The 24,673-nt window shown below is 38.0% G+C and overlaps 1 protein-coding gene across 25 annotated transcripts in view; it reads right to left on the bottom strand.

The window, feature by feature from the left end:
- The window catches only part of twin (CCR4-NOT transcription complex subunit 6-like twin), a 325,240-nt gene that overhangs the window by 276,027 nt on the left and 24,540 nt on the right, over positions 1–24,673 (bottom strand). For all 25 annotated transcript variants that reach the window (XM_073961556.1, XM_073961567.1, XM_073961559.1 and 22 more), the window contains one exon: positions 9,778–9,953. In XM_073961556.1, the coding sequence (XP_073817657.1) occupies positions 9,778–9,953 (176 nt within the window). The remainder of the gene's footprint in view (positions 1–9,777; positions 9,954–24,673) is intronic.

Genomic DNA, 24,673 nt, shown 5'->3' with positions numbered 1-24,673 from the left:
TGGTAGCAAAAAAAGCTCCTCTTACTTGTGATGATGATGGTAATGGTGATGGCAACCAACCGGGTGGATGATGTTACACCACTGCAGCAGCAGCAGCAACCAAAGAAATGGTAGCTAGTCAACAATGAAAAGGCTTGTTGTTGATGTCCGTCCGACCAGCCAAGGCAAAACATCATAATTGAACGCGTCTCTTGTTACCATCCTCTGGTGGTGGTGGTGGTCATTGTCATAGTACAAGCAACCAAAAACAGTTACCACAGCGCAACACTATATTGCTGTCATGGACAACAACAGCAATCGGCTAAGAAAAATATAGCCAATATTGTTGCTGTGGCGTTCGAAGGCGTTTAATATTTTCTTAAATTGTAATTTAAATACCACTTTAGTCAACTGGCCAAAGAGCAGAGCAAAGGCATCAAGATGCTCGCTCATAACTATCACAGAAATATAACAACCCCCAAAGCCAGCAAGAAGCAATTGCTACTAGTTGTAGGTTGATTTTCTTTGGTTGTTGTTGTTGGCTTCTTTAATCGCTGATTGAATGACGACTAAGTGTGGCATGTTTTGCCATGGTAACTGGTCCCCGGGATGATCAAGTCTGACAGCTTGTACAACACAACATTTATTGAATTGTAGGAAAAAAAAAATAGGAGCTCAAAACGCTTGCCTAACAAGTAAAGGAAAACATCTACGACGACGACAACAAGCTACCATCATATCATCCTAAACTGAGAAAAACAATTTCATTTTCATTTCACTTTACACGAGAAAATTGCAGTTAATTGAGGCGACAGCAATTTAATCGATTTAAACTTTACAACTCCACCGCAATAGTAATAGCGACGGGTAGACAGACAGACAGTCTGTCAACCAGCCAGCCAGCCAGCCAACCGATCAGGCTGCCAACGAAGTCAGCCAAATTCAATGGGATACATTCAACTTTAAGGCCCCGTGCAACAACAACAAAACCTCACAGCTCGCATCAGTCGTCAACCAACAACTAGCGAAAACAATAAAACTTCTTCAAATGTTCAAATGGCATGGCTTAGAGATGAACTGTCAAAAACTTTTCGATTTGTATACCCTCAGCATTTATGCTAACGAGGGTATACGAGGGGCAGTAAAAAGTCTTCTCGTCTAGGCAACACTCATTATAGCCAGGCGTCATTTGACAATTTTTTGGAAAGTTTGGCAGTTTTTAGTCTAAGCGTACTCAGGACAGTTTGACATGCGACCATGTGTTGGGTTGTTTTCAGTGGCTTGATTGAGACACCTCCAAAACATGGTTTTTGAATGCTTTTTCAGCATCTTCTGGCGACGAAAATCGTTGACCACTCTTTTTTTCTTGATGTGCTGCAATCAAATAAAGTCATTGGATCCCAGGTTAGGGCTGTACCGTGTTTGACCCATCAAGTCCACGTTTTGTCCGGTCAAACAGGCGCTGGTTTGAATCGATGTGTGAGAGCTCGCATTGTCCTGATGCAGAAAGATTCGTCTTCTCTTGTTCGTTTTTCGAATTCCTCAGGAGACTTCAGGCAAACAAATTGTAGTGTAACACTCAGAATTAACCGTCCTACATTCCTCAAACCGTATAGTCGCTACACGGTCAGTTTTGCCGAAGAAACAGGCGACCATTTGCTCCGAAGGTCTTCTACCATGAACAACTTTCGTTGGATTTGGCTCGCTTTCGAAGGTCCAAACGATCGATTCCTGTTTTGTTTCGGGCTCTTAAGCACAGATGTAAGATTCGTCGTCTGTGACGATCCTATAAATGTCGTTTGAAGCACCGCGATTGTTTTTATTCACAATTTTTTGTCCACAAATCCACAAGAGCCTTGTTTTGAGCGATTGACCAGTTTTGCTGGATCGAATCTTACTTGGGGGAAGAAATTACAAAGGATGCCTCTACCTCACGGTATATAACATGGCACATTTTTTTCTAGCACATCGGCCGATTTTGGGAGATCCTAACGACCATCGTTATTTTGCGAGTGTCGGCCACGATTGAATTCATTAAACCAGTTTTTCATATTGATATAGGATGGCCCTTTATCGACATGCAAAGATCGAATTTGATCGATGCACTCTTGCCGTGATTATCCACGGACGAAAATGATCACAAGTAAATTCCATTTTTTTTTTTGCAAAGTGATTTTTTCGAGTCATTGTAAACAACCCAACACATGGTCGTATGTCAAACTGTCCTCTGAGTGCGCTTATCAAACTGTCAAACTTTCCAACAAAATGTCAAATGACGCCTGGCGACACTGCGTGTTGCCTAGGCCAGAAGGTTTTTTAGTGTCCCTCGTATAACGTACTTTCATACGGGCAGAAGTCCCGTTCGTTTGTCTGGCTATCTGGATCGCACGATAACTCTCGAACGGATTAACCGATTCGGTTCAAATTTTGGCTTTCGTAATATTTTGCCCCAACTTAGTTTAAGTTGGAATATAGGTCATATCGGTCCACTACTTCGGGTACCACCCCGGCAAAAGTTCGAAAATGTTGGGAAAATTTGTGCGCACGATAACTCTTGAATGGGGTAACTGATTTGGTCCATACTTTGCACGTCATGAAATTTCTATCACACTTAGATGAGGTTCCAATATAGACTCAATTTGTTGTAAGAACTTGTATTCACTGTCCCCATACGACGCTAGAAGTTCCATCAAGCGCAAGTCCATACATCTTGAGAAAATAGCCTGAAATGTGCAAAAACCCCTTATAACGCCGTGTTTAGTGGAGCGCAAGATAATTCTCGAACGGGTCTGGCGATTCTGTCCAAAATTTGGCCTTCATAATATTTTGTCCAAACTTAGTTTAAATTCGAAGATAAGCCATATCGGTCCACTACTTTAGGTACATCCCCCACAAAACTTCAAAACTTTTCACTAAAATGGTGCTCACGATAACTCTTGAAGGCAGTAGCCGATTTAGTCCATACTTTCCACATCGTATTTCTACCAGACATAGATCCGCTTCGAATATGGACTGTACTCCAAGAGCTCGCTTTGTCTCGTTGACACGTTCCAAAAAATACGACTCAAAGTGAAACGACGCAAAACTAATTAAGGTTTTCTATGGAAAACCATGAAAGTTCAGAGATAAGTTCCAGGGTAAAAAACACTATATTCTCTTATGCCCTTATAGAGAAATTACTTGTACAACTAGGAAACCTAAATGCCATATTAACCCCACTCACCTGTCTCCTGATTTTTTATGGACGCAACTAGTCCAAGTTGCAGAATTTTTGAATATGGATACAGAGGAACCCGAACATGGTAACTGAAATAATACACGATCGAACATATTTGCGCCGCATCTTTCAGCGATATTATGGTTCCAACATACTGAGGAAGAATCGCACCAGAAGTGGAGGTGAGTAATTAGATCTCCTATTTCACCAGTCTCTTCAATACAGACCCATATCCCTTGAGCCTGGCTCTAGTGACCCGTACATGGAATGTGTGGGGGTAGCAGTCAGGTGTGGAACTGCCGAGATAGAGTTGCTGAACATATACATTCCGCCGATAAATAACTGTACTCCTGGTTATAGGTTCAAAATTAGCCCGCTTTTGAAAGGTCATAATCGTCTGGTCTTGGGGAACTTTAAAGCTCACCATGAGTTGTAGGATTCGGTCCCCAGAAATGGCGAGAGGGGTATAGTGCTGGCTAAGCAGATTAATAACTCTACGCATAGACTAATGAATTTATAGACGAAGGATTACACAATTTTTCCGCGGTCAAGTCACTCCACCCGAAAACTAAAAATAGTTCGAAAATGATTTTTGAAAAAAATTGCAACAATATCTTGGATATTTTTATCTGAGGATATAGTTCCCATCAAAAACTAAACCCGTGTAGACTTTTGTCAGAACAAAATATTTGTTAAGTTATATTTTTTGGCATTTTATATTGAGTTTCTTGGTCACCACACTCAATTCGAACATACTCGATGAGAGCATTCCGTCGTCTATACATTCATTAGTCTATGCCCTACGTCTTGCACGGTCAATGAGTACGCCCCTACCACAATTAGCGGAGAGTGTCACAGTTCGTCAGACCCAACCATGGTGTCACTTGGTCTGACAAATAACGTCAGCTGGTAACCCATCATTTCTCCTGGGTCAGATCATGTCCCTATAATTGTCTCCATCAAGCATGGGAATGATAATTGGCCTAGTTTCAGAGAACTGCCCAACCCTTTTTGAGTTCGGGTTCCTGAAAGGACATTCCGGGTCATCATCGCTGTTGCAGACGCTTGCTACATAACTGCTGGTCTAATACCAGAAATCTGGCAAAATTTGCCTGCAGTGGCGGGGAGACAAACAGATGAGCGTGACGAGCTTCGTCGAGCCAACCCCAGTGACCCCAGAGTCTGGGAGCTGGTATTATAAGTTAAAAAGGTTGGTCGGTGAGCATATGCGAAACAAGTGGCTAAATCATCCGAAGAGTTCCAAAATTGAAGCCGAAATAAGTAAATTGTGGGCAACGATTAAATCACTCTCGAACCCTCGAAAGAAGGAAGATAAGGCCTCAGTCACGTTTGGCGACGTTACGCTGACTGATTTGAAGAGGTGCGCAAGTTTTTTCAATCGACAGTTTGTCGAGCACCCCGGGAGTGACAGGGCGAAGAGAAGAGTATTTGGACTCTTCCTGCAGCGGATAAAGCACCACGATTTGTAATGGATGACGTTGCGAATGTCACCAGGAACGAAAATTATTCAAAGTGTTGAACGTTGACAGAATCTCCATGATAATGCTGAAACAGCTGAATGAGCAGGGAGTTTTGTTTCTCAACAAAACTATAAACCTTTCACTTGCCCCCACATCGTGCACGAAGTCTGCAAACGAATAGGATGAAGATTTGCAACATTGGAACCGGAATAAGCGAATTGTGAGCAACGGTTAAGTCACTCTGTTCACCACATGGGCGTCAGAGATGAGAATTGAGTTGAATGTCGTCGCCGATGGTAGTAGAATTCCGAGCACCAACTACCCCAAGATTATACGGATCACATTCGACAGTATGTTCACGTCATCCACGCATGCCAAAACTTTCTGCGACAAGCTGTTACATAGGAACAAGATCCTAAAATCCCTAGCCGGCAGCACTTGGGATGCAGATAAAGAAAGAAACCTTGTTGACCACATATAACACGATAGGTAGGTTTGTGTCTTGCTATACAGCGTCAGTGTGGTTCTCGAATGTAAGTGCAACGCGATGGAAAAATATTCAAAGCTGTTAAAATGCAGACCTGAAAACTGCAACAGGATGCATCCTCATGGCACTCAGTGGACCATCTACATGAGGAGGTAATGATTTTTCTAGTACAGAAACGCCGTACTTGTTCGGGTGTTATCGTGAGAACCATCCTAATCCACATATAGTTGATAGGATTTAGAGAGATATGTCCAACATTGCAATAGAGAATCCCTAGACCAACAAGCCCCTCAAGCAGGTTCGGATAGCAATCACATGGATGCAGTCGCAGATGCCATAAACAGAAGTCCAACTAAAACAGTTGAGGAGCGCCTGATGCCACGACAAACCACAACAGCGGGTTCTTTCGTACCGGATTGACCCGAAACCATAGTGTTTTGGCCAGCGGCTACCAACCCAACATCAAACCTATGCTTCTACGTAGGTTTTTATGCTGCTACAACAACAACAAACCACAGTAACCATGGCTCAACTACGTTACGGATGGTGCAGCCATCTAAATTCCTATATGGCAAGGATCGATAACACCGAGCAAATCATCTGCCCAGCATGCGACACAGGCCCACACGACACACTGCACTCTTTCAATTGCCCTGCCAAACCTACTCAACTAACTCCAGTAGATATGTGGTTACATCCCATCGAAGCAGCCACATTTCTAGAACTGGAAATTGAGCTCTGGCCTGTTAGAGCCTGTTAGAACGCTGATTCTAACTCATTTGATGAATTGACAATACGAGGCTCCCAGTCCTCTGGCCTTCGGGTGGAGGACTGTGTGGAGTTAACGCTTTGTTTCTTCCTCATTAAACGCAGAGAACCCGCAGAGAACGAACCTGTTGGTGAGGTACCGAAGTCAGTCTGACCGGCGTCCCTTCTTTCACTATGTAAATCAGATATCGGAATCGCTGTAAGGGTCATCACTGGTCATTAGATCTTTAAAAGTGGGAGGATACAAATATGGAGTATTGTTATTCGAGGATTATGAAGAGGCTGAAACAATTGAGCGCTAGAGCTGGCAAACTATCGATAGTCGGATTATCGTTGTGATTGCTGTCGTAAAACAAGGGTTACGTCGACCGCCAAAACATGTGCTTTGGGTTATCTGTCGCGACTTAATAAAAATATAATAGTCTTCGGATGGATTTCATCTGGAGGGAGATGTAGGACTCTTCTTATAATTATAAAAACCACTTTGAAAGAATTTTCCTCCTCCGCCGGAATTCGAACCAGGGACCCTTCGGGCCCACCCTCGCCACCCCATTGGTGTGTGTGTATCTTTCCCTTATTTCCCCTTCATATACCCTGTTAACTTATTGCCGGTGCTTAAAGTGGCTATCGGACTCTTCTTATAATTATAAAAACCACTTTGAAAAAATCCGCCGTAATTCGAACCAGGGACCCTTCGGGCCCACCCCCCTTGGTATGTGTGTATCTCTTCCCTTATTTCCCCTTCATATACCCTGTTAACTTATTGCCGGTGCCTTAAGTGGCTATCGGGTGGGTCGTCATAGACTCACAAAATTCAACCTGCCCCCTTCATATGTCCTACTTCTCTGGTATATCTACTCTACTCCTACGTTCGTTCCTGTCCTTTCCCCTTCCTTCCATCTTCCTAGAAACTTAGTATATTTATTACTGCTAGGGTCCAAACACCTTTCGAAAAAAATGTATGGTGTCCATTCGGATTCGGATTCCTGTGCATGACATCTTTCAGCAATCTTCATTTTCAATTTCAACAAAAAAATTTGCCATCTCTGGCATATAGTGCAATACCACTTGAGGAGACGTCTTACCTAATTGAAATACTAAAGAAATTTATCCTGGATTATGCTAAGATTACCTTAACCGCAGTTGAAAGTATTTAGATGATGTCCAGTCGTATCCGCAGTCCATGTATATGACAGTCTTCCTAATCATTCCATTATTAATTTTCAATTCCCCCCAAAAATGTTGCCATCTCTGGCATATCTTCTTCCTTCCTTCCGTTCAATGTTTATACCCTCAGCATTTATGCTAACGAGGGTATATACACTTTCATATGAGCAAAATGTGCCTCATCGAAATAATGGTTTTAGACCCCAAGTATGTTTGGACGAAATGTGTTTCAGACAATTTGGAGTCGATTGAGCAATGTCCGTCCGTCTGTCTGTCTGGCTGGCTGGAGCGCACGATAACTCTCGAACGGATGAACCGATTCGCTTCCAATTTTGGCTTTCGTAATATTTTGCCTAAACTTAGTTTAAGTTTGAAGATGGGCTCTATCGGTCCACTCCTTCCGGTACCTCCCACACTAAAGTTCGAAAATGTTCGGAAAATTTGTGCGCACGATAACTCTTGAAGGGAGTAACCGATTTGGTCCATACTTTGCACATCGTTAAATTTCTACCAGATTTAGATGAGGTCCCAATATGGACTCAATCGATCAACTCCTTCGGGTACCTCCCACACAAAATTTCGGAAGAGTTCAGTTTAGTACCTGCTCTCGAATCGCTTTGATTTTTGTTTGTAGCAACTTATATTCACTGCCCCCCATACGACGCTATAAGTTTCATCAGGGGCAAGTCCATACATCGTGAGAAAATAGCCTGAAAGGTACAAAAAAACCCCTATGACACCGTGTGTAGTGGTTGGAGTGCAAGATTACTCTCGAACGGATCTGTCGATTCAGTTCAAAATGTGGCCTTCGTAATATTTTGTGCAAACATAGTTTAAGTTCGAAGATAAACCATATGGGTTCACTCCTTCAGGTACCTCCCCCACAAAAGCTCAAAAATGTTCGGAAAAATTGTGCGCACGATAATTCTTGACGGGAGTGACCGTTTTGGTCCATACTTTACACATCCTAATATATCTACCAGATATAGATCAGGTTCGAATATGAACTATATTTGTCCACTCCTTCGGGTACCGCCCACACAAAATTTTGGATAAATTCACTTTAAGACCTGCTCTCGAATCACTTTGATTTTTGTTGAAGCAACTTGCATTCGCTGCCTCAATTACGACAGTAAAAGTTTTTTAAGGGGTAAGTCCATACTTCTTGAGAAAACTGCCCGAAAGTTGGGACCTATCTCTCCAATCCTTGAGGTACCACCCGCACAAATTTTCAAAATGTTTGTGTGGTTAAGGGTCTGTTCGAGGATGCTTTGGACATTTTTATCGAAGGTTTTCCTAGTGGTCCCGTTTACAGCGATATAATGTATTTCGTAGGCTAGTGTGATAAAAAAAGCCCTATCTATCGTTATCCCCGCAAATTTTTGAGCTTTAATCCTATCCATACTTTTGTCGGTTCATTCGCCCAAAATGTTGAAAACCCCCCTAAATACATATTTTTTTGGGAAAAAAGTATTTCAATCCACACAGGCTGAGGAGGGTATATATCTGACGGCACAGCCGACTGATACTTTTTTACTTGTCAATTTCCCCAAAAAATGTTGCCATCTCTGGCATATCTTCTTCCTTCCGTTCACTTTTTGAAACTTCTCTAACTGCAAACTTACAGCTTCAATATTGTCATCAGCATGTTGCAGACAACCAGTCAGCAGCAGCAAACCGACAGACAGCCACTCATCATTTGTTGTTCACTCTAGTTTGGAAATTTTTGTTTAAATGCCATCACCAGGCACACTATCGTCGCCGTCGTCATCATTGTTGGCAAAATATTTTTGTTGTCTTTTTTTAGTTTTGTTGTTGCTGCTATTTTTTTATTGTGATAGCGAGAGTTTGTAAAATAATGATTTACGAGATTATCAAAATTGTTTTTTTTTATTATTTTTCGTCAGGAGTGGTGAGAGGGAGTTTGGTGATGGAATGACTAGATGGATGGATGGATGATGGTTAGATGATGTTTGTTTCATATAAAACAGCAAAAGCAACAGCATCAGCTAGCTAGCTGCTATCTATTGTCACTCTGTGTCGTAGTTGTTGATTATCAATTATTTGATCTCTTCATGTTATTTATGGTGGTGGTAATTTGATTAAATGTATCCCATAGATTTCATATCAAAAGAAGAAAGCGAAATTTATCACAACAACCGGCTATAAAACAACAACAGGAAAGTAACATTCATCCGTTTGTTCGTCGTTCGTCCGGCAAGTTGTCTGTCGTCTCCATTCATTGTGTGTTGATGACTTGGCGCTTGCATTTTCATATTGTTGTAATAAAATGGAAATTATTGTTGGAAAAATTTTGTTCAAATACTCTTTTAATTATTGCAGACAATTTGTTAGACGTTTGTTTGAGGTACAACTCTAACACAAATTTTGCACTTTGAAAATAGGTTTATATATAAATAAACACATTTCATGTTTTTAAATTGCGGATTATGGTGATTTTTGGGGGTAACAGTTTAAAAATTCTAAATAGTTTTAATCTTTAAATAATATAAATTCAAGTACGCTAATTGATTAAAACTTTAACCACAGATATGAATTTCTCTCATATGTATCCAGGTTGTTTTAAAAATTGATTCAGCTGCAGTATGTTCACAGTATGTTGTTTTTTATGTTCTCATCTTAATTCAAAAAAAGGATTTAGAAAAAGTTGTACTTACTTGACAAATTATCCAGCATATATGTTAATAATTTCTGTGTACCATTCGGTTCATTGTAGATGGAGAGAAATTCCTTCTGTAATGGATTACCCATTAAACCCAAAACATGCAAATGAAATAATTTGCCAATTTCATATGGCAATACGCGGAGAAAATTGTTATTTAATAAAAGTTCTCTGAAAAAAGAAGAAGACGAAAAAAACGTTGTTAGTAATGATACATTTAAAAAGTAACAAATAAAAAGTAGTTAAGTTCGGCCAGAGCAATACCATAAAATATTATTAACTAAATTGGAAAATTTAGTTTCCTTTCCTGCCCACAATTTTAAGCGCAAAAATTTTTCGACCACAGATTCATCAAATTATCAAATCTAAAAATGTGTTCAGTCAGGTGGTACCTTTAAATGGGGGCTATAAGTGTGGACCTATGTTGACAATGGTGGAAAAGTGTTGTGAATGAAGGGAACCTCAAATGTCAAATTACGACTAGTTCCGTCAAACATGTACATAAAACCATAAAAATACAAAAAAAAATCTGGAGGTACCGTTACGCCTTGGTTTGCGGATATAACACCCACATTTTTTGGGAGCTATGTCCGACCCCCCTTAGCGGACGTTGGGAATATCAGAAGCCAAGCAGGAATAAAGTTACACAGTGCTACAACTGTCAGATGTTCGGCCATGGTTCTAATAGATGCCATGTCAAAACCTTCTGTGCTAATTGTGCTGGGAATCATTTAACCGTAGAATGTCAAGTTAACACTGTAAAATGTGCCAACTGTAATGGCGAACATAAATCTTCGTCTCTCGATTGCCCTGCAAGGAAATCATTTTTAGAGATTAGGCAAAAATATCAGCCAAGAAGACAAGCTAAACCGACTGCACAATTTTCTGGCAATCAGAAATTTTCTACAATGTTTCCAAATTCCTTGAACCAGGATCATAATACTTCTACCACGAATAATAACTGGAACAAACCAGAAGAAACATCAAATGAATTATTTTCCCCAGAGGAAATGAGAACTTTAACTCTTGAGTTAATATCTAATTTAAAAAAATGTAAGTCAAAGGCTGACCAATTCGATGTCATTACTGCCCTTGCATTTAAATTTTTAAAATGAGCTCCAATTTGAAGGTCATCTCATGGAACGCAAGAGGCGTTCGCAACAAAATGTTTGAATTAATGTACTTTCTAGAAAATCGTAATATTGATATCTGCCTTCTCAATGAAACCTGGCTAAAAAGCAATCACTCGATTAAAAATAAAAACTATGTGTGCTACAGAAACGACCGACCAGATCAAAGAGGTGGGGGCGTTGCAATACTTATCAAAAAAAATATCGACCACCAGCTATTACCTAATATAAATACGTCAGTTATTGAAACAGTAGGATTAAAGATCTCATCAGGCAATGATTACATAAATATATACTCATGCTATTATCCCGGCGGCAACAGAGACGTTTCTAACAGGAAAAGGCTGTTTTCTTCTGATTTAAGGAAATTGACTTGCAACAACAACAAATTCATAATCGGAGGCGATTTAAATTCAAGACACGCTCATTGGGGCTGCTCTAGGAGCAATTCATGGGGAAATTTGTTATATGAAAAAATACAAATGAATAATTTTCAAGTCTTATTTTCTTCGGTAATGTCTTATATACCGGCTGATAGTAGAAGACAACCTTCTAATTTAGATTTATACATCACAAATATGTCTGATAATATTCTTGGAGTAAAAACTATTAACAACCTTGGCTCCGATCACCTGCCCCTATTTTGTGAAATCAATTTTGGAGCAAAAACCAACGACAAATGTTATTACAGCTACAAAAGAGCAGACTGGAATCGGTATAAACAATTCATTAACAGATATTTGGAAACCTTGGATTACGAAAACGATACTCCTGATGAAAATCAAATAGATTCCTACATTGAGAATTTTACAGGAATTTTATTATCTGCTGTTGAATATAGTGTCCCTAAACGTAAAATCTCCTCGAAAATAAGCGCAATACCTAACCATATCAAAATTTTAATACAACACAGAAATATTTATTCCAGAAATTTTAAACGATTTCGTGACCCAAACGATCGCTGCGCAATGAACCGGCTTAATAAACAAATTAAGAAAGAATTATTTGAACATAGAAACCGTTCATGGAATGAAACGTTATCTTCTTTGGAACAGGCGTCTAAACCATTCTGGAATATATCCAAAGTTTTGAAAAGGAAAAATAATCAGATCCCTACCATTGTCTGTAATAACACATCGTACTTTACATCAAAGGATAAATGCGAAATACTAGCTCAACATTTCCTGAACAACCATTCATTGTCATCTAACCTTAGCGATAGAAATACGACTGACGAAGTGGATAAAATTGCATTAGAGATCCAAGACAGTAACGCAAACCCACCTGAATGTTTTCGGATTAGCATTGACAAAACCTGCGAAATGTTAAAGATGTTAAAAAATAAAAAAGCTCCAGGCCTGGATAATATTAATAACCTTTGCTTGAAAAACCTACCTGCTGCTGGAGTTGCCTTCTTAACATTTATCCTAAATTCATGTTTAAGATTAAGCTATTTTCCTCGCGTTTGGAAATGTGCAAAAACTGTTCCCATTAAAAAGGCCAACAAAACTGGAAGTTCATCTTCTGATTATAGACCGATTAGTCTTCTATCGTCGCTAAGCAAAATTTTGGAAAAAATAGTCAAAGAGAAAATACTCAGCTTCATTGAGCTAAACAACATTATTCCTCCACAACAATTCGGATTTAGGAAGGAGCACAACACTACTCAACCCTTATTTAAAATAAGAGATTTTGTTCATGATAATTTCTCCTCTGGCAAATCTACAGGTATGGTCTTATTGGATGTGAAGTCAGCATTTGATTGCGTTTGGCACAACGGGCTGATCTACAAAATGATCAAATTGAAATTCCCTATTGAAATCACAAAAATAATACAAAATTTCTTGTCTGGAAGAACATTCATGGTCTCAATCGGCTCATCCTGGTCAGCGAGAAAAACGATTGCCGCAGGATGTCCACAAGGTTCCTGCCTTTCTCCTATATTATACAACATATATACTTCAGATTTTCCTGATCTTCATGGCTGCACAGCATCAATCTTCGCAGATGACACCGCCATACTTTGTTCTGGTACTTTATCAAACAATATCATTGATTGCCTAGAATCAGCCTTGATAACATTAAGCAAGTATTTTTTCAAATGGAAAATTCTTCTCAATACTGACAAAACGGAAGCTATATTCTTCACAAGAAAACGATCTCCGCGATTTATACCACAGCGACCAATTCTTTTTAATAACCAGAACATTAGTTGGAAGAACGAAGTAAAATATTTGGGTCTCATACTGGACACCCGAATAACCTTTAAGAGTCACATACCATATATTGTGGATAAAATAAATAAAATCATCAGATTGTTATACCCTTTAATCAATAGAAGATCTGAGCTGAGTTTAAATAACAAAAAACTACTCTATAAAAGCATTTTTCAACCACTTATGTTTTATGGCGCCCCAGTATGGTCATCATCGGCGATGTGCCATATCAAAAAATTACAAATTTCTCAAAACAAAATTCTCAAAATGATATACAACCTACCATGGTTATTCTCAACTCAACGTCTGCATCATATGGCAGACATCGAATTAGTTCAACAAAAGATAAACAAGCTGACAGAAAATTTTATTGGAAAATGCCAAATATCCCAATATCAGCATATTAATGATTTAATATCATCATAATTTTACCTCATTAACGTAATTTACACCAAAATTGTTAAAAAGGGTTTTGTTTTTGCGTACTTCCCATTTAATGTTTATATTAACTTATCTACTCTAACATTGTTACATTTTAAAATAATTATAAAGTAGAAAAGGAATTATAAATTCCTAACCTCTTGTCTATATATATGTATTATTTCTAAGCCATATTAATATTACACGCAATAAAGAAAGAATTGAAAAAAAAAGAAAAAAAAATTTAAGTAATTTAAATACAATTTTTATTTCAAATGTATAAAAAAATTAAAAATTAAGTTCATATGCATTTTTCATTTCATAAAATAATTTATAATTGATTTAAAAATTTTAAGAAAATTAAGTACAAAATACGTAGTAGGCATCTCAAATCGAACTATATTCAAAATTTGCCGTCAAACCTATTTTAAACGGAAAATTCTACCTGCAGGAAAATAAAAAGTTTTTGTTAAAATTTGAAAATACTTTCTGAAAAACGAAAAGCGCCACATGCGAAAATATTTTTGAAAAATCGCGCATTTTTTACAAAGATATTTTTACAATTTAAGAAGATAAAAAGTTTTTCTAAAAATAAGATTTTCTGAAAAATTTCAGAAAAAATTTTCATAGTTTAAGAGATAAAATGTTTTTTGTAAAAATATTGAAATACTTTCTGAAAATAGGATATGCGCCGCGCCGCAGGCGAAAAAAAAATTGGAAAAGATCGCGCGATTTTTTATACCCTCAGAATTTATGCTAACGAGGGTATATACACTTTCATACGGGCAAAATGTGTCTCATCGAAATAATGGTTTTAGACCCAGTATGTTTGGACGAAATGTGTTTCAGACAATTTGGAGTCGATTGAGCAATGTCCGTCCGTCTGTCTGTCTGGCTGGCTGGAGCGCACGATAACTCTCGAACAGATGAACCGATTCGGTTCAAATTTTGGCTTTCGTATTATTTTGCCCAAACTTAGTTTAAGTTCGAAGATAAGCTATATCGGTCCACTCCTTCCGGTACCTCCCCCACAAAAGTTCGAAAATGTTCGGAAAATTTGTGCTCACGATAACCCTTGTAGGGAGTAACCGATTTGGTCCATACTTTGCCCATCGTGAAATGTGTACCAGACTTAGATAAGGCTTCAATATGGAATCAATCGGTCCACTCCTTCGGGTACCTCCCACACAAAATTTCAGATAAGTTCAGATTAGGACCTGCTCTCGAATCGTTTTGATTTTTGTTGCAACAATTTGTATTCATTGCCCCCCATACGACGGTACAAGTTTCATCAGGGGCAAGTCCATACTTCCTGAGCAAATAGCCTGAAAGTTGCAAAAAGCCCCTATAACACCGTGTGTAGTGCATTTAGCGCAAGATAACTCTCGAACGAATTTGCCGATTCGGTCCAACATTTGGCCTTCGTACTATTTTGTTCAAACATAGTTTAAATTCGAAGATAAGCCATATCAGTCCACTCCTTCAGGTACCTCCCCCACAAAAGGTCAAAAATGTTCGGAAAAATTGTGCGCACGATTACTCTTAAAGGGAGTGACCGATGTAATCTATACTTTGCACATCCTAATGTATCTACCAGATATAGATCAGGATCGAATATGGACTATATTTGTCTACTCCTTCTGGTACCTCTCACACAAAATTTCGGATAAATTCACTTTAAGAACAGCTCTCGAATCACTTTGATTTTTGTTGCAGAAACTTGAATTCGTTTCCTCAATTACGATAGTAAACGTTTTTTAGGGGCAAGTCCATACTTCTTCAGAAAATATCCCGAAAGTTGTAAAAAACCCCTATGGCACCATATGTAGTGGCTGGAGAGCTCGAACCGAATACTGCATTCGGCCACACTTTGGATATTGTAATATTTCTTTGAAGATTAAATGAAATTCGAAGGTGGTGCTAATAGGTCTACTTCTTCCTGTACCACCCCCACAAAAGGTCGAAAATATTCGCTAAAACGGTACGCACGATGTCTCATAGACTTTGCAACCGATTTGGTCCAAACTTTAAATCTCTAAATATTGTCAAAACTTAGTTTACCTTCAAATTTGGGCCCTATCTGTCCAATCCTTGTGGTACCACCCACACAAATGCTCAACATTTTTGTGTGGTTAAGGGTCTGTTCGAGGATCCTTTGGATATTTTTACCAAAGGTTATCCTAGTGGCCCTGTAATAAAAAAGCCCTATCTATCGACATCCCCGAAAATGTTTGAGCTTTAAGTCACTTTATACTTTTGTCGGTACATACATAAGTTTTTTGGGAAAAAAGTACTTCAGTCCACACAGGCTGAGGGTATATCTCTGTCGGCAAAGCCGACTGATACTTTTTTACTTGTTTAAAAATATTTTCACAATTTAAGAAAATAACAAGTTTTTGTAAAAATATAATTGAATATTTTCTAAAAAACGAAAAGCACCGCAGCCGAAAATATTTTTGAAAAAAATCGCGCGATTTTTTACAAAAATATTTTTACAATTTAAGAAGATAAAAAGTTTTTGTAAATATATCCATTAAAATATATTTGAAAAAAATCGCGCGATTTTTTACAAAAAATATTTCACAATTTAAGCAAATAAAAAGTTTTTGTACAAATTTTCAAATACTTTCTGAAAAACGAAAAGCGCCGCACGCGAAAATATTTTTGAAAAAATCGCGCGATTTTTTACGAAAATATTTTCACAATTTAAGAAGATAAAAAGTTTTTATAAAAATATTCCAATACTTTCTAAAAAAACGAAAAGCGCCACAGGCAAAAATATTAAAAAAAAGCTCGAGATTTTTTATAAAAATATTCAAAAATATTTTCATAATTTAAGGAGATAAAAAGTAGAAAATATTTTTGAAAAAAAAAAATCGGGCTATTTTTTACAAAAATATGTTCACAATTCAGGAAGATAAAAAGTGTTTGTACTAATATTCAAATACTTTCTGAAAAACGAAAATATTTTTGAAAAAATAGATCGATTTTCTTAACAACTATTTACATAATTTCGTTTTTCAATAATTTTTGAAATCAGAAGTCAACTTCTACTCTAAAATTTAAAAAAATGTATAACTATTAATTTCAAAATTAAGCAAAGAAATAATTTATAAATTAAGAAAAAAAAAACGTTGGTAGTTATGTCCGCGATATTTTTGGGTGTTATGTCCGCTTTGCTTCATGGACATAACTCCCACGAATTTTGGGAGTTATGTCCGCAAAGCGCAACGGACATAACGCCCAAAATCATTTTGGGAGTTATGTCTGAGGGAGTTATGTCCGGACACCATAAAATTCATCGATGAAGATGCTAAAAAGATGACATGCCAGATCACTTGCACCCATTATTGAATCGCATCTTTGGCATCGAACATTTTGCTGGGTATGTTTACAAATTTTGGTTGGGAAGTTTCGGTGACTGCAGAGAACTCAAATATCAAATTTTGGGTAGTTCTGTCAAAAAATGTTGCCAAAACTCTCAAAATACAGAAAATCGGGAGGGACGGTTATATGGGACCTATAACAAAACATTGACATATATTGACAGCTTTTGGCGGAGAAGTCCTGTTACTAATAGGAACTTCAAATGACAAAATACAGCAAGTTCCGTCATGAAATACAGCTAAAATTCTCTTAGATGGGCCTATACGAAAAACGTTTTGTGACCACTGGGAATCTCAAATGTCGAATATCGGCTAGTCCCGTCAAGCAATGAAGCTAAAACCCTCAAAATGCAGAAAATCGGGAGATACAGTTATATGGGGGCTAAACCAAGACACGGACCTATGTTGACAATTTTTAGTGGAGAAGTTTTGTGACCACTGGGAACCTCAAATGTCAAATTACAGTTATATCGGATACAAATTTTAGCAAATATCCTCAAAATATGAAATATAACGGGAAGTACCGTTATATCAGTGCTATACCAAAACATGGACCTATGGTGGCGATTTTTAGTTGAGAAGTCTCGTGACTATAGTTCGGTTAAAAATTGTAGCTAAAATCCTCAAAATACCGAAATTCGGGAGGTACCGTTATATGGGAACTATCCCAAATCATGGACCGATATCCATAATTTTTATGATCACTGGCAAACCTAAATGTCAAATTATAGCTAATTTGGTCTGAAAATGTGACTAAAAACGTAAAAATATCTGAAATTGGGCGGTGCCGTTATGTGGGGGCTATACCAAAAGGTGAACCGATATAACTCATCATCGAACCTGCAAACAAAAGAAGCATCTTCCCAAAATTTTAGCGTCATATCTTAATTTTTTATGGATGCTAGAGTTATTACAACAGACGGAGTAAAGGAAGGACATATGTAGATCGACTCAGAATTTTACCCTGATCAAGAATATATACCTCATAGGGTTGCAAATGATTATTTAAATGCGTTACAGACGGAAAAACAAACTTAATATATTTTCCATTCTATGGTGGAGGGTACAAAAAAAGAATCATTCGGTTTGCCGATAGCTAAATATTCTCAACCCATAACACAATAACAGGTGTGGTAGTCTAAACAAATCCTTAATCCTAAAAAATACATCAAATGTTCGTAGGTGACGAAAGAAGTTTTCGAAGTTTCTAACGCACATTTTTATGATTTTGTGGGTTTGATGATATCGTAATTATAACAAAGACCACAAAAACTACTAAAAATTTAGTGCGAGAGGGGTATGAGGGAGTTGACGTAATGTTGTTGTAATATGTTTCCATGTTTGTTTTCCTGCTTAAACTGATCCTGATCATTATTTGATTATCCCCTGCAGTAGATCTAGTTGTACATTCACTTCCTTCCCATCTTATCGCAATTTTAGTACTTTTTACGCGGTATACAGCTCAATTTTAAATATTGTCATGTTTTTATATTTATTTCTGGACTGCTTTGGATCCACAATTTTCAGAAATAAACATTTTTCATATCTTTGATACAAATTTCGGACCATAACTTTTGTTTTTATTAAAAAATTAGAAATGTCTTATTTTCGGCATACTTGTCTGTCAAAATTAAACATAGGCGGCATAGAATGTATTTGTCATGAAAGCTTTTTGTCCCTTCTTCTGATTAAAAACCATCTTATGCCAAACAATACAAAAAACTCAACAAAAATTAGGTAATAAATATACGAACCACGGAGTTCCATATGTTTTGAGCAGGCTAAAACACGTGATCCTCCGACATCTCACACATTTCTGTGACATAAGTGTTAAGAACTGAATAATCATTTTAAAATCTTAAAAGTTGCGTCAATAAAGAATCAAATTGTAAAAATAAATATATTTCAAAACATAAAATGTCCTTAAACATAGTCTAAATGTGAAATAGGCATCTGAGTTGCAAATGTTTTGAGCAGGACTGTATATAAAAAGCGAAAGCTTTTGGAGATGTTAAATATTATAGCTACAAATTTCTGTTGTTCAGAGACTCATAATAAATTTTGATTTGGAACATTTCTTCTTTTGACACAACTCCCAAAAAGAGAGGTATTTTAGGAGATTTTGATCCGTAAGGAATAAATTTTAATTAGGAGTTTAAAAGTTTAACAAATAATTTCTACCTATAATATCTCATTTTGTAACGTCATTTTCTTAACAAAGTATTTTACTCAGATATCTAGTTTGTTCTAGGACTTACAATGAAATTTTGTGTAGAATATTTCTACTTTTATCACCTTCGTCTAGAACTAAATTTCATGTTACTTTCAAGCATCAACTCGAAAAAAGAACAAAACAAATTTATTCAAAAAATATTTGGGTGTTTTGTTGGCAAACTTGATGTATATATTTTCATGATATATATTTCAAATACATATTTCATTTATTCGGCGACTTATATATAAATTTGATGGAGATTATTTTTGTCTTTGATGTATTCTATCTAGAAAATACAAAATTAACCCTAAAACGTGATTTTACTTTTGGCAGATTCCTGGCGTATAGGTACGATTTAGAGTTTTGGTGTATTCGGTGACCTATAGTAAAATTTTATGACAAATAATTTTGTAGACTATGTTAATCTGATACGATCACATTTCAGAGGAGTTTTGAAAAAAGGGACCAAAAAGACCCCTTTAGTGACTCACATGACGGTTAATTTTTGTCATAAAATGATACCCCGCATTGTTGTCAGTAATATTGCCAAAGACACTTTATACCTAAAATGCAAGGATTCCAAGGAATCTGATGTCGAATATTTCAAAACCTGTAGAGATGGGCGGAACTTGCCACGCCTATTTAGGTTACTTCCCGACGTAAACTTTCAAAACGCCGATACACGTGTCTTCTTTTTTTCGGTCCTTTTTCATAATCTAGCCGAATTATCTTGTACTTATTTTTTGTGTTGTACAGTGTTTCAAACTTGGCCGGAGGGTTGTCTGTTCTATATCCTCAAACAGTGTGGAGTGTCTAACAGTATCGAATGCTTTTGATAAATCGAGCTCCACCATTACTGTTCTATTGCACGGTAGATTCCTCGACAAAAATGTGTGGAGATGACGTGCAGTGTTGGCGTCGTGCTGTGCTACTTACAGAACTCATTCTGATGACGGCAGCTGATTAGCTATTTCTAACAGAGTACGTAAAAATACTTTAAATAAAATTTCCAATCGTTTCGTTTCGTATTTTCCATAGGAACAATACAAAACGAAACATAACCCACGTTGGCCGAGCTCGCTGTTTAGTTTCGTTTTGTTTACATTCGTGAGTACGAACAAAACGAAAAGCGAAAAGTACTCAACTCCACAACAACAGATAGAAAACTAAATAGTACTTAACACATGTGAATAAATCAAAAACGTTTGGTGGTTGATAAAATTCACTGTGGTATGCTGATGCTAACTTATAGGGTTGTTAAGCAATCACATGTGTGTGTGTGTGTGTCTGAGTGTGTCATTGACCATAACGCACGGCAAACGTTTCCTAAAAATACTTGTCGTTTCGGTGGTGAATGAAACAACTTGGCAAAGCATAGCCGAAGTTACATTTCACCAATCGTACGGTTTCCATCTTTTTACGTTGAAAAGTTTGTGTTTTTATTTTGGTTGTGAGAATGAAACGATTCAGAGAAGCTGAAAAGTTTGTGGCGTTGTGTGATTGGTACGGGAATCGTTTTGTTTCTTTCCGTTCATTGATTTCTAACGCTGAGGAGATCTAAAGCCCTATTGGTCTTTGCTACGTGCGACAAACCCGAGATCGGTCTGTACGATTCACATTTGCTGGCATTCTTGCCTGGCTTTAGTAGCGAGACCAACCTGCCAATTTTCCAGACTTCAGGATGAGAACTTTGGCGAGATACTCGACGAACATCACAAGAGTTGGGTAGACCTCTGAAGCGGTGATTAGTGAACTCTTTGAAACTAGGCAAATTAGATTTCCCATTTATTTGAAAATTTTGCCTATTAGTGCGAAGATCATTTTTAATATTAATTTCTCGTTGGAATCGAGCTTAATTAAGGACCGTTATTTTTGCAAGTGAAAAAGGAAAGCCGAAGATTCGAACGCACACAACCACCACTATGTGACATGCTTGTTTCGGCCGTTCATCAGACATATCGGCCCATGTTTGGTGAAATGGATTGTTGGATGGAGACAATTATGGGAAGATAGTCTGACTCACGAGAACCCACTGGTTGCCAGGTGACAACATTTGTCAGACCAGGTGACACAATTGTTATATCTGACGACCTGTAGCACTCTCCGCTAACTCACACCGTTGACACTCCATAAGCGTGGTTGACGTTTGGCCTATAACCTGAAATACTGCAATTTATCGGCGGAATGTATACGTTAAGCAACTCTACCGCGGCTTCTGTTGGTGAGATGCGGTGGAGTCTCGCATTCTGATGATAACGACTCATTAGGGGGGCTTGCTGTGTCCACAACATAATCCCCGTTGTCGTAGTCCCTCACATGCAGAAGTTCAGAGCAACCTCTGAGATGCACCCACTCCCGGCATTTATTGCATATCACCAAAGATTTAGTGTGGTGTATGCGGATGTGGCAAACTTAGCACAAATAAATTTGTCCTGGGATTTTCTTTATTCTGGCACGAACCACAGGAATCCGGAGCAGGCAGATATGCTGCTCCCAACACAGAAAAACGATACACATATAAAAATGTGTACAATGATGTGGCAGCTGCTGGCCGGAACACGGGTGTTGTTTGGTTCCAGGTCAATCCGGTATCGAAGACCCCAAATTCGTCCAATTCGTCGTTGGAATAGGTGGGTGGCTCTCAGTCGATCGATATAACAATTAATGAATATGCAAGTTTATCGACAAAAAAAATCAGCAAACTTCGTAAGGTCTTGAGAAAGCGCACCGCTGCACGGTGGTCGAAAGCACTGACCTAGCGGCGCAAAATTAATAACTTGCAAACGAATTGAGATACGTCACTGAAATTTGGCACAAACTCAGCTTGTACCTGTGGGTAATAATGGGCCATTATGGGTATTATAGTGTCTCCGGGGATAGAATTCCTCCTTTCAAATATTTCTCAAGATATGTTCCTATTTTGATTCAGCTCCCATACAAATGCACAGCTAAATTTGTATGAATTTCATGCAAAAACCCCTTATTTTAAATGTGCCGTCATCAAAAGATTTGCAAATATTTGCAGCCCTAATGTAGTTATTCCGTATCCAGAGAGTCCAATTTTATTCCCCAAAAAATAATCGAACCTAAGTTCGGCCAAGTTTACAAGATGCACTCTATGGAACAAGCGCGTACAACCCATAAAACATTGCTATATAACTTAGTACCTCCAGACCCCAAACTAATTTTTATAATTTAAATCACACCATCTGCTATGAATTAAAAATAAATCTTGTCCAGTTTCGCTACGAATTTATTTAACATTTAAACAAATATGAAGTTAATTTTTTGCAACAATTTTTTAAAATCTGATGCAACAAAAACTCTTGTATTTGATAGTGAATAACTGAGTGAATATTTACAACAACAAAAACGGAAAAACAAAATCTTTGCCTGCAAAGTATCTGTAATCGATACAATGGAAAATATTTCGCAATTTTATAGTTGAGTTTTTGACTTTTGCGCCGCTAGATCAGTGGTTTCGACCAGTGTGCGCTGATGGCTTATGTAACCTGGGTGCAGAGTATCCAAGGCAATTTGTCCTGCGATATCCCAATGTAGAACCATTTCCCTTCTCTCACTTGATTAGTTAGGGATGAAAATTACTGTATGACTAATTATGGGCCACTGCATGGTCAGATCTCTAATTTCAAGATGTGATTACAGCGAAGTGTTAATCTATTCACCCACCATAATAAATTTGTTCTGAAAACGGAGTATCCATAGTGTTCCTCTTCATTTTCTGCATGAGAGCAGCCTATCTCCACAGTCCATTATCCGAAAATAATTGGCGTGGTATGAAGAAAAGACCCAAAATGTACTACGTATTATAAAGGAATGAGAAGGCCAGGATGAAGTCTATCGGGCGTCGTAATGACAACTGAATTGAATATACTGCTCTCCATCATATTCGGCAAAACATCATTCCATCTGATGTCAATCGATTATCGAGACTCGTTTCCTCTCACTTGATAAGTTGGGATGAAAATCGCGGTGGGACTTATAACAGGTCACTGCAGAGTGAGGTCCCTAACTTCAAAATGGGACGACAGTGGCATTGACTACTGCAAACTATGTGAAGATGCGGAGGAGATAGTGACTGTCGAACATTTGCTTTGTAGGTGCCCCATGTTGCAAACAAGGAGATACCGTACACTAGGCAGATATGAGATAGACACTCTGACCTTCCTGTCAGCCAGACATCTAGCATGACTTGGCAAAGGTCCTTAACACCCCTTAATAATCAGACTCTTTTCACTCTTCCAGATAATTCTTTGGCGTCAATCTCAACATCTCCTACACTCACCATCATCTCATCATCTCTATCCTATCATCCTCATCTCATCAAGCTGCATCAACACTCTATCATCTCCTTCATCTTTAATCATCTCCACAACACACATCCATCATCTTTAAATCATCATCTCCATCATCTTTAAATAGCGTACACAGGATGAACACAATGGACCAACGGTCTCCGAGTGAAGCAGTCACCTATTTTAATAGAGGGCTGCGCATTCTTAAACCTAACCTAAGCCATAAATGTTATTTCTTCTTTTATCAATTTCATTTGATTTTTTATTTTTTTTTTTATTTTTTTCACACATAGTAGACGAGGACCGGAGCGGAACAATGCACTAGGATCTTCGAAATAAATGTTGGGTCACCATATTTCACAGACTAGATTAGTAAAAGATCAGTAAAAGAAGTAACCGATACCTTTATGAAGGTCGAAGAAGAATCTGCTAAAGTGGGTCTGGCGGTAAACGGCGAGAAGACCAAGCTGATGGTGTCGACGCGCAATGCGTCCGTTGAGATCGGACCAACTGTTGAAGTTGGTTCCTATAATTTTGAGGTAGTAAAAGACTTTGTATACCTCGGCTCCGCCGTAAACACAACAAACGACATCAGTTGTGAAATAAAAAGAAGAATTGTATTGGCTAACAGATGCTACTTTGGCTTAAGTAAGCACTTTAAAAACAAAGCCACAACTCGTCAAACAAAAATAACGCTTTACAAAACACTGATACTACCCGTGCTGATGTATGGTTCCGAAGCCTGGGTACTTGCGCCAGCAGATAAGGCAGTGCTTGGCGTGTTTGAGAGGAAAAATCTTCGAAAGATCTACGGACCGATCTGCGTTGACGGTGAATATCGACGTCGTATGAACCACGAGCTGTATCTGCTATACAACGACATCAATATAGTTAAACGTATCGAGATGCAGCGATTGCGTTGGCTAGGCCATATAATAAGAATGAGCGATGATGAACCCGCTAAAAAGGCGTATAAATTCGAGCTACATGGCGGTGCACGCAGAATTGGCAGGCCAAAGAATAGATGGCGCAAACAAGTGGATGATGAGATGACAAGGCGCGGTATTCCAGAGTGCGAAGCAACAAATAGAGAGAATTGGAGATCTTTTCTTAGTTCGGTCTATGGAACAAATGTTCTGTAATGGGCCAGCTAAGTAAGTAAATAAGATTAAAAGCCTTTTCGCCAATGGAAACCATATTATCGCCTT

The sequence above is a fragment of the Musca autumnalis genome, unplaced genomic scaffold, assembly GCF_047663935.1.
Source record: "Musca autumnalis isolate F117 unplaced genomic scaffold, ASM4766393v1 scaffold_1, whole genome shotgun sequence".
In the NCBI taxonomy this organism is placed as follows: domain Eukaryota; kingdom Metazoa; phylum Arthropoda; class Insecta; order Diptera; family Muscidae; genus Musca; species Musca autumnalis.
This window is presented reverse-complemented; position numbering and strand designations above follow the sequence as displayed.